Source organism: Myotis davidii, unplaced genomic scaffold, assembly GCF_000327345.1.
Source record: "Myotis davidii unplaced genomic scaffold, ASM32734v1 scaffold223, whole genome shotgun sequence".
Classification (NCBI taxonomy): domain Eukaryota; kingdom Metazoa; phylum Chordata; class Mammalia; order Chiroptera; family Vespertilionidae; genus Myotis; species Myotis davidii.
Window position 1 is genome coordinate 1,619,521 of NW_006294609.1, and position 10,849 is coordinate 1,630,369.

Consider the following 10,849-nt stretch of genomic DNA (forward strand, 5'->3'; position numbering starts at 1 on the left):
TTTTATTCTTTGCACAGATTTTAATTTTTATGTAGTCCAATTTATCTATTTTTTCTTTTGTTCTCTGTGATTAGGGCATCATAAACAGGAAATCATTGCTGTATGCAACCTCATGATGATTTTGCCCTGTTTTCTTCTAAGATTTTTATAGTTTTAGCACTTATGTTTCTTTTACCCATGTAAAATTCACTCCTGTATTTGGAGTAAGGTAAGGTGCAACTTCATTCTTTTATAAATGGATATCCAGTTTTCCCAACAACATTTGGAAAATGTTCTTTATATCTTGGCACCCCTGTAAAAAATCATTTGACATATATGTGAGAATTTTTTTATGGGCTCTCTATTTTGTTCCATTGGTTTTTATGTCTGTCTTTATGCCAGTAACACATATTTGTTTGTTTGTTTAATATATTTTTATTGATTTCAGAGAGGAAGGGAGAAAGATAGAAACATCAATGATGAAAATCATTGATAGGCTGCCTCCTGCACACCCCCTACTGGGGATTGAGTCCACAACCTGGGCATGTGCCCTTGACTGGTATTGAACCCAGGACACTTCAGACCACAGGCCGACGCTCTATCCACTGAGCCAAACTGGCTAGGACCAGGCTACTTACTATTAATGTGACATCACTGTTGATGTTGATCTTGATCATCTGGCTGAGGTAGTGTCTGTCAGATTTCTCCCCTGTAGGGGGTTTCCTCTGTCCCCCCCACTTTCCATACTGTACTCTTTGGGAGGAAGTCACTATGCAATACTCATTCTTAAGGAGTGGGGAGTTATGCTTCACCTCCTTGAGAGTATTTCTACAGAAATTATTGGGAATTTTTCTGCATGGGAGATTTAGGTCTAATATATTTTTTAAAAAATATGTTTTTATTGGTTGCAGAGAGAGGAAGGGAGAGGGAGAGGGTAGAAACATCAATGATGAAAGAATCATTGATCGGCTGCCTCCTGCACGCCCCCTACTAGAGGTTGAGCCTGCAACCCGGGCATGTGCCCTGATTGGGAATTGAACCGTGACCTCCTGGTTCATAGGTTGATGCTCAACCACTGAGCCACAGTGGCCAGGCAAGGGGCCTGTGTTTTGATTTGCTCTTGGCCTTGTAAATTCCATGGCCAGTCTGTCCCAGCAGTTTCACTCCTTGGTATGCCCAAGAAATTCTTTTTTTAAAAAAATATATTTTATTGATTTTTTACAGAGAGGAAGGGAGAGAGATAGTCAGAAACATCGATGAGAGAGAAACATCGATCAGCCGCCTCCTGCACATCCCCCACCAGGGATGTGCCCGCAACCCAGGTACATGCCCTTGACCGGAATCGAACCTGGGACCTTTCAGTCCGCAGGCTGACGCTCTACCCACTGAGCCAAACCGGTTTCGGCTAGAAATTCTTGATTATGGGTGTTGGGAGACCTGTTGAAAATGTTCATAGCAGCTGTTTCTGCAAAAAGCCAGAAACCCACACAGCACAGATGAAGCTGAGAAACAGAACACTGAGTGATGAAAAACATGATATAGAACACATACAGCAAAATTTTTTAAGTCTTTTCATGTTTTTTTATTTTCATTATTTTCCTACTTTTCATAAAAAGATAAGCAAAACGAGCATTATTTACAATAGCCAAGATACAGAAGCAACCCAGTGCCTATCACTAGACAAGTGGATAAAAAAAGTGGTGGTACATATATACAATGGAATATTACTTGGCCATAAAAAAAAGAATGAAATCTTACCATTTGTAACAGCATGATGGACCTAGTCCTAGAGGGTATTATGCTAAGTGAAATAAGTCAGTCAGAGGAAGAAAAATACCATATGATCTCACTTATATTGTGGAATGTAAACAACAAAAAGAACAAAATTGCAACAGACTCATAGAGAGCAAACTGGTCGTTGCCAGAGGGGAGGAGGGTTTGGAGGACTGGGTGAAAGAGTGAAGGGATTAAGAAGTACAAATTGGTAGTTACAGAACAGTCATGGGGATTAGGTAAAGCACAGAGAATATAGTCAATAATACTGCAATAACTATGTATGGCATCAGTTCGGATTCTGGGAATACCAAGGTATATGATTGTCTAACCCAGCCGGGAGCAAACTACGGCCTGCGGGCCGGATCCGGCCCGTTTGAAATGAATAAAACTATTGAAAAAAAAAAAAAAGACCGTACCCTTTTATGTAATGATGTTTACTTTGAATTTATATTAGTTCACACAAACACTCCATCCATGCTTTTGTTCCGGCCCTCCGGTCCAGTTTAAGAACCCATTGTGGCCCTCGAGTCAAAAAGTTTGCCCGCCCCTGGTCTAACCACTATGCATACACCTGAAACCAATACAAAATAAAATTTTAAAAAAGACATGCAAAATGTATAGGGAGATATACGTATGTGGTAAATCTATAAAGAAGTCATCTCTCAAGATGATGCAGACGGTGGGCTCTCAAAGGCGAACACTGTTGGTAAGACGATATTTTGAGTTGGCTGGTGGGTCTGTAATTATTATGCTTCATGTCTGATCTCTGACATTGATGCTCAATGTATTTATGTCAAATACTTCATATTTTAACAATGGAAGACCCAGCCCAGGTGTGCTGTATTGTGGGGATCAGAAACGGATGGCCTGAGGCAGGAGTGGGCAGCCTGCGCCTGTCAGCATGGCTGAGCCTGCAGGCCAGGAAAGGCCGCTGAGAACCAGCTTCGTGAAGGGAGGCTTTGATTCTCAAACATGATGCCACAGACATTAAACGTACCAGATTGCAGCCAATGAAACACATCCATACAGTTCTGACTCTGAAATACATAGCTCTTATATTTACTCTGTCTCCTCTCCACCGACTATACATTGTTTTAGTTGCTCTGGGCAAAAGGTGCCTTTCATTTCAAGAAGTTTTATTTTTAAACGATATTGCTAAACACTTACCTTGCCTATTTTGTTATTTTGTTCCATACTCAAAACCAAATCTTCATTTTCTCTCTTTTCCCAGTTTTGTCATGTTGTCGTATTGCTTTTATAATTTAAGGAAGGAGGTAGGGGGCAGGGAAGAGGAGAAGAGGAAGGAGGTAAAACAGGAGGAGGACGTCTCCCCTGCCGTAGCCAGAATGACTAAGACAGTGGCCTAAGGAGGGGCCTGCCTGTGGTGGGCAGTGGCACCCCAAGGGGCCCCTGTGCTGTGCCTGGCAGACCCCAGTTCAGTCTTGACCTCTGGTGCAGACTTGTCTCCTTGCTGGCAGAGAACCCGGCTGATGTCCTGGCCCCCCAGGGGTCACTCCGTCCCTGCTTACACAGTGTGCCCAGTCCTTCAGGCTTCCCCCTGCCCCCATCCAGTGGCTTCAGAGAGAATGCTCTTCTGGGCTCCAAGCTCTGTGGCGGAGGGCGGGGGGGTGTGCGCGGAACCACCATCTGGCTCTAGTGATGAGGTTCAGACACATGAGACGACTCATTAGAGAACAATCAAGACAGCATATACTTAAGACCAAGGATCTGCCTGGCAGATTCTGCGGGAGCTTAGAAGGAGGCAGAGGGGGCGAGGGAGGCAGAAGGCAGATGGGTGAGTAGGTGGGGCTGGGGGAGGGGCATGTCTAGTTGGAAGCCCCAGCTCCCCCTCCCTCCAAATGATAGGATGAAGAGATCATGCTGCCTCCCTGGCAGTGTGGCCTGGAGGGTGGAAGACTGATGCCCAGGCTGTCTGGAGCAGGAGGGGGTGCTAAAAGCCCTCAGGGGTGATTTGGGAAGGACTATGAGAAATGAGGCTAACCAGACCTGAAAGTGGGCAAGAGGGTCCCACGGGCAAGGAGAGGGAGGGAGCGACACAGCAACCCCACCGGCTAGCTGGCCCCAACCAACCTGAAAGCCCAGGCCACCCCACCCTATGTTTGGGGGAGAAGTTCAGGCAGCATCCGGGGCCCTGGCTCGGGAGCTTCTGTGTGGAGTATTTTGGATGCTGTCCAAGTTCCCTCGGGGTCTGAATTCAGCCAGGAGCTCAAGGAAGAACTTCCCATTGGGCCATGGACCCGCTCTCTCCTGGGTGAGTGTTGTGCAGGCAGGGTCTCCATCCTCAGTGCCCAGGGACACCAAGGACTCCTGCCGGCTCCCAGAGGCCTGGCCTCTCCCCTGCCACCCCTGCCCGTGCCCACAGTGAATGTGACTTCCTGCTGCTGGGGGCGGGGGTGGGCTGGGAGCCCCGGGATGCGAACCAGGCTGGGCAGAATAGCTAGCTGGGGAGGCAGGGCTCCCTCCAGAATTCAACTGCTCCCCTTCCGAGGAGATTTGTCTATGGTCCCCATTCACCCCAGGAGCTTCCAAACACCCTGGACACCCAGGGGAACCAGGAATCCGGAGGCGAGAGAAGGCAGAATTCAGGACTCGACACGGGTTTCAGACTCATGGTTTATTGACACTTGAGCACAACAGCCCTGGGAGGGGACTGCCTTTCTGGCCTCCCACCTGGCACTTGTCCCTATAGTCAGGTCAGGGCAAACAGACATCCTGTCTTAGAACCGCGCCCCCTCCTAACCCTTCCCCTCCCCCCCACAGAACCTCACTGAAATGTGCACAGATACATCCTTGGCAAGGCTGGCACAGTACGTGAATGGCAAAGCTCGGCGAATTTGGCAAAGTTGTGGAGCCTTGGAAAAGGCCCCCAGGCATCTGCCCCTTTGGGCTACAGGCAGAATCAAACCAAATGGCTCATTTTGCACAAACCCACCTAGTTTCCGTTTAGCTGACACGGGAGCCAGGCCTAGGAGCTGTCAGAACTGTGCCCCTGGCCCTGGGAATACTGCTGAGGTAGGCGGGGAAGGGGCAAGGCCAGGGACTACGTGTGGGCCAGGGAGGACAGGACGGGAGACAGGGCTATGGCCAAAAGCTGACCCAGGACCTCAGTGAGCGCCCTGTTGCTCTCTCCCTAAAACACACCCACTTCCTGGCCCTGGATGCTGAGCTCAGGCTGGGCCAGGGAGGCTATGCAACCACCTCAGGGTTGGGAGTTGGACCAGCCGCCCTGGGAGCCCAGCTGTGCTGCCCTTTCCCAGGCCCTCCCCCTCCGCTGCCTGCCTCTCCCACCCCTGCTGGCTCCGGATCAGCTCTACCTGTAAAAGCAAGGCTGCAATTCTCCAGCTTTTGTATTCCTTATAAGGCGCTGGCATCAGTAGCTCAATTCTTTTCCAACCCACTTAATTTTAAGAATAGACACTAGTAAAACCTATTCACCCCCTCCTGCTGGCGGTGGGGGAAGGGCCCTCAGCACTGGCAGCATCTCCCCAGGATGTGCTGGGTTCCCCCAAGTACCCCCTGCACCTCCAGAATTCCTGGAGCTGCTGCAGACTCCGAGCAACCCTGTGCCCTACAAAGGGGAAACTGAGGCCCAGGGAAATGCAACGACTTACTCAGCTTGCACAATAAGGTAGTGGCAAAGCTGGGACTTGAGAAGGGGACCAAGGTTTTCAGACTAGTGTCTCAGCCAGGGGCCCTCAGACTGTGTCCTGAAGAGGAAGTGGGCCAAGGATGCCCGGTGGTTGAAGATGCCCAGTGGCTCCAATGCAGCCCAGTCCAGATGGAAAAGACCTGCTCTGTGCCCAGGCGCTTGCACAGGCCAGTCCCCGAGCAGCGGGATAATGAGAACTCCCTGGGCTGACAGCCACACCAGACAGCAATGCTTTGCTCAGGGCCTCTGCTGGGGGTGAGGGGCTGACTCCAGCAGCCGGGCTTGGGGTTGGAGAGGTGTCAGGACGAGCCTGGAGAAATGTCCTGGGGGAGCCTCGGATCGGGGCACAGCTCAGGCCACCAACGGGGGGAATCCAGACTCCACGCTCTCAAGCTCGTCTCCTGGCAGCAATCAACGGAGTACGATGAGCAAAGGAGAGAAAAACAAGCCCATTGCTCCCTCCCTCCCTCCATTAAGGTCATGCCCTCAGGATGCCAGGCTGGTAGTGGAGGGTGGGGTCACATCCAGCCTGCTGCCAGCCTTGTGCTGGGAGGGGCTGACGAGGAGGCTTCTGGCCCCCAGAAGGCAGCGGGCCTTCAAGTTAAATGGGGTAACACATGGGCATGCTGGCTGCCAAACATTCTCTGAATTGCAGTGACCATGTTTAAGATGCTTTTTACCACGAGGCCCTGAGCAAGGCACTGACTGCACGGCCTCCGCGTCCTCATCCTGCTGCGGGGGTGGGATAAGTTCAGAACCTGCGGGTGGCCCCCCGGGCTCCTTCCCTAAAACATCCTCTCGTCATCCCCGCCACTTCCCCGGGACTCCCCTCAATGCCCCTGGGGTCAGGGGGCTCCCCAGGCAGATCTTCCTGGGGCTCTGCAGCTGTGGGTGGACTGGGAAGGCCTCTACAGGACTCCTCGCTTTGGGGACCTGGCACCAAGCTTCCTCCCACTGCCCCAGCTCCTGGGCAACCTTCTGTTGAAGCCTCAGTTAAGCAACTCACTGCCCCCCCCACCCAGACTTGCCAGCCTCTGCCTGCAGCAGCCCTGCCCACCCCGGCAAGCCCAGGTCCTCCCACCAGACACCCATCTCCCCCTTGCCTGACCTCTGCCTGGAGCCCTCTCCCAGCCCTGCCACCTTCAATCCACACAGCAGTTGTAGTGCCCACTTGATGTGAGCAAACGAAGTCACCTGAGCTTCACCTTCCCAGGGCAGTCGGGGACCCGGGCGAGCTCTCTCACAGGCAGTCAAGGGAGCAGAGGTTGCCAGCTATTGGCAGGAAGAGGGGCATCAGTCGGGCGGGTGGGACAGACTCCCAGCCACATCCCTGCTGCCTCCAAACAGACCCACAGACTTGCCAGAGCCTCCAAGAATGTGTTACCGAATGAAATCCATCCAACTACCAACACGAGACATTCTGGAACATTCCAAACAGCAGCAAGGACGTGCCTGCTCACAGAGCTCGGGCCCCCAGCTTAGGGTCCAGCCAGATACCAAGTGGCAGGGCCAAGGAAGGTGGGAATCAGGTTCCCGGGGCCCTGAGTCTGGCCCGGGCCCCGCGGAACAGCCCATGCTCTTAGCAACCACCTTGCTGACTGTCGGCGGCACATCTCAGAGAGGCAGAAAGAACTCTGCAGGGAGGATTCTAGCCTAAACCACCCGCCGTAACAAAATAAATCCTGCTCTTGAGGAAACTTAACCATGCCTATTGGAACTCATCATCGGCCCGGCAGATCTAGCCTTCCCTAAAGCTGTTGAAGGCACTTGAATGGCTTATTAACACTACCTGGAATGGTTTTTATTTCAATCTTGATTTAAGAAAAAAATTCAGTAATACTGCAAAAGAAGGTTCCCCTAAAAAACCAACAACAACCAATACGTAAGTTTCTAAGGATTAAAATAAATGCTAAGCTCTGCTTAAGTTATTTGACACAACAGGTCACTTTGGCACTGACAGAACAAAGACAAAACCGGAAATACTGCTTCAGAATTAGACTTTCCCTGGAAAACAACAACAACACAAAAGACGAGTGCAGCATCTCTGAGCTCCCCCTGCCCCTTCGGGGGACGAGAGGGACCAGTGAGGCCAGGGTCACACATGTCCCGGCTGCTTTGGCGCAGGCGGGCGACCACTGAAGCTGCAATCCTAGATCCTCTCCCGTTTGGGAAGCGAGCTCGGCCAGCTGAGCCCAGCCAGGTATGTCTGCCGACGCGAGCCCTCCCAGCTGTGGCCTATGAGGAATGGAGAAAAAAACCTGCGCTGGGCGCCCAGGACGTGTTTGCAAAGACCCACGGCTCTGAGTCTGCCCAAGAGCCCCCCGCAGCGCGCCACTGCCCCGCACACATGCCGGTGTCTTTGGTCTGGCTGCAGCCAGTGACTTCGGCCTCTGGTTCCACCCCCACCTCCTGGGGATCAAGAGCCAGTCCAGTTCCCAGGTCGTCATCTCTCTGGCAAGGCTTCCTCTGTCCCACTGCCTGTCATGAGCAAGGTGTGATACCCATGCCCCATGCAGTGCCAGAGGCACCAGGAGGGACTGATGCAAGCAGCACAGGGGCTCAGGGATCCCAGGGAAAAGCACTGCTTGGGTGGTGCCGCCTGCCCACCCCTGCCTATTGGGTCTTTAGGCACCTGAGGGGAAGGGTCGTAGGGTCAGAGGGTGGGGACCCCAGGGCCCTGGGCCTCCTAGCTTCTCCATGGCGTGTTGTTCTCCGGCTCTGAGAGGGCAGAGGGCAAGTCCTGGCTTCTCCTGTCGGCCTGGGATTCCCCGGCCCCCTGGGCCCACCCCTCCAGCAGGTCTTGGGGATCCCTGAGGAAGACCACCATGACCGTGATGTTGTCACGGGAGCCCCGCTCCCTGGCTGCGGCCACCAGCTCCTCGGCGACGTGCAGCTCGCTGCCCCGCTGCCTGGCCAGGTGGCTTTGCACAAGGCCGGCCACCTCCTGGTGGGAGACGACGTCAAAAAAGCCATCACAGGCCAGCAGCAGGTAGTCCTCCGAGCCCGTCAGCTCCCGGGAGGCCACGTCTGCCTCTCCAGACACGTAGGGCTTCTGGAAGACATCCCCTGGGCATGGGAGAGAAGTGCCTGGAGTCAGAGGGCTGGCTGTCCATCTTGCCAGGCCTGGCCGCTATGGCTACCCCACGCTCACAGGCAAGGACACGGGGTGAAAAGACCACGTCCTATGGAGGGGATGTAACAGGTTTATTCTGGTGTTCCTCGGGGAAGAACCAGAACCCAGCAGGGCCAGAGTTCAGCTCCAACACACAGCTTTCTCACTCTCACTCCCCAGGCAGCGGGGCCCAGAGGGGGCGGCCCAGGACATCGCCTGGGCTATGGCCCTGGCCCTCCTGAGCTCCCGACAGCTCCCCTCAGACACCGGACAGGCTCTCAACTGAGCTCGCTCCTCCTCCCCCACACCTGCTCCTCCAGTCTCCTCAGCTTGGAAGACAGCACCAGAATCTGAGGGTTCCCTCTGAGTCTCACACCCCACATCTAAGCTGTTAGCAGGTCCTACTGGCTTTACCTTCAAAATGCAGCTCCACACCCCACCCCTCCCCTCCCCTCCCCTCCTGGTTTGGACAGCTCACACCTCACCCAGCCCCCTCAGAGCTTCCTGCCGCCCCTCCTTCTGCTCTTGGCCTGACAGTCACTTGCCCAAGGAGCGTGAACTAAACCCCGTCGTCCCTTATGCCCAGCTTCCCAGGGCTCCCCTCTCCTTGCAAGGGAGGCCTGCCCCACCTCCCTGCCCTGGTATGTCCAGAGACGCAAGGGCAGAAGCCACAAGGAGAAGGGCGATAAAGAAGGCAACACGTTTGGCAAGAGGGGGACGTTTCAGGAGGCTGGAGGGACAGAGGTCCCATCACAGGGCTTAGCAGGAAGGAGGCGACGCCTAAGAATCTGAAGAAGAGACATGGCTGTCGAGCCCCAGCGTGCGGCCTGGCAGCGACAGGCTGCTGAGAAAATAGAATGAGGTGGGTGGGGGAAGCTTGTGCTTCTGATTTTAAAAGAATCATCAGCATGAATCGGGGGATGGGTAACTCACTTATGGAACATTTAAAACTTATCTCCCAGCTAACCAAGGGGAGCAGGGCCTAGGTTTTTCCGAGGAAGTGTTTTAACAAAGAGATAATGACACGTAACTCGAACCGCAGTTCTCTGGGCAAGATGTCTGACAGCGACTTTCCCATCTCCCTTCAATCTGATCGACAGCACAGCCTTATCAACGGCAGGCACCTTTCCAGCACATGACACTGCCGCCCCAACAGCTGGGCCCAGAGGCCTAGCCCTGGGCGGCCTTTCTCTCGCCCCTCGCCTCCTTACCGATGGCTCTGGACACGGCCAGGGTCCCGTTGACTCTCCAGCAGTCCATGTAAGACACGAAGCCACCCAGCGCTTCGATGCGCTCCTTCTCGTCCTGCGGAAGACAGCCAGAGTGGGGGCCTCGGCCTCCCACGGGCCGGGCACCCGGCACTGCCAGCCAGGAGGAGGGGCGCTGGTTTCTAAGGCAGCGCTGGGAGCCACAGCTCTTGAAAGATGCCCAAATGAGGCATTATAACACAGTGAGAGATTACAAAGAACTCCATCGTCCTCCAGGTGCAGGAAAGGCTAACTAGGTTATGGTGCGAATACCGACCGGCCACTCACAGCCACCGACCAACAGCCTGTCCCTGAGCAGCGTTTCGGGGCCCGGGAGATGCTCACGAGGCAACAGAGAGCGCGAGCCCAGGGTCAGGCGGCAGGCCCTGCGGCGTCTCACTTTGCAGGCAGGACACTGTCCCTTCTCTGTAAGCTGCTGCGAGGACACCGAGCGCGTGTGACAGGCGGCCATTTGGCAGGGCTGGATGACACCTGAACCAGGCCCTGGGTCCTCATCCTTCTCCTCCACCCACAGACCCTGTCCGGCTCCCCAAAGGACCGCGGTGCTCCAGGCCAAAGAGGACAGGACAGAGGCCCAGTCCAGCCACGAGTCCTGAAACTTCTTTGGTTCCATAAATTCCCCTGGAAGGTTTTCAGACCTGAGCCTATTGCCTGGAGGCAGTAACAACAGTGTCTGCTGTTGGATGAGCCTGAGGCTTGGAAGGGGTGGAGCCAGGCCCAAGCATGGACATCTGTCCTTGCTCGTCGCCATGCTCCACTCTGCTGAGCTCGGGCAGTGTTTGGGAAAGGCTGCCTGCAAAAGCGCCCAGCGGGCCTCAGAGGAGGTGCTCAACTCCGAGCTTACGTGGGTGCAGCCGGCGGGTGCAGAACCGGGACCTCAAGCATAGGTTTGTATCTAGACCGAACTTGGGTCACATGTCATCGGGCTGCTTGTCTTGGGGTGGGAGGTCCACCGGAGAGCAGGCACTGGAGGCCCCGGAGTGACAGAGAATACCTGCCCTTTCCTGGCTGTGTGCTTTGGGCAAGTTACTTAACCTCTCTGGG

General features: G+C 54.1%; 1 protein-coding gene and 1 long non-coding RNA gene across 6 annotated transcripts in view; one reads left to right on the forward strand and one right to left on the reverse strand.

Annotated features, from left to right (window-relative positions):
* Positions 1-4,375: 4,375 nt before the first annotated feature.
* PPM1F (protein phosphatase, Mg2+/Mn2+ dependent 1F) overlaps positions 4,376-10,849 on the reverse strand; it is a 28,688-nt gene continuing 22,214 nt past the window's right edge. For all 5 annotated transcript variants that reach the window (XM_006768866.2, XM_015567318.1, XM_015567319.1 and 2 more), the window contains 2 exons: positions 9,749-9,842; positions 4,376-8,491 (listed from right to left, as the gene is read on the reverse strand). In XM_006768866.2, the coding sequence (XP_006768929.2) occupies positions 8,112-8,491; positions 9,749-9,842 (474 nt within the window). In that variant the 3' untranslated portion in view covers positions 4,376-8,111. The remainder of the gene's footprint in view (positions 8,492-9,748; positions 9,843-10,849) is intronic.
* LOC107183953 overlaps positions 9,963-10,849 on the forward strand; it is a 20,984-nt gene continuing 20,097 nt past the window's right edge. Inside the window, exon 1 of the long non-coding RNA XR_001514771.1 lies at positions 9,963-10,292. This is a non-coding gene — a long non-coding RNA (uncharacterized LOC107183953). The remainder of the gene's footprint in view (positions 10,293-10,849) is intronic.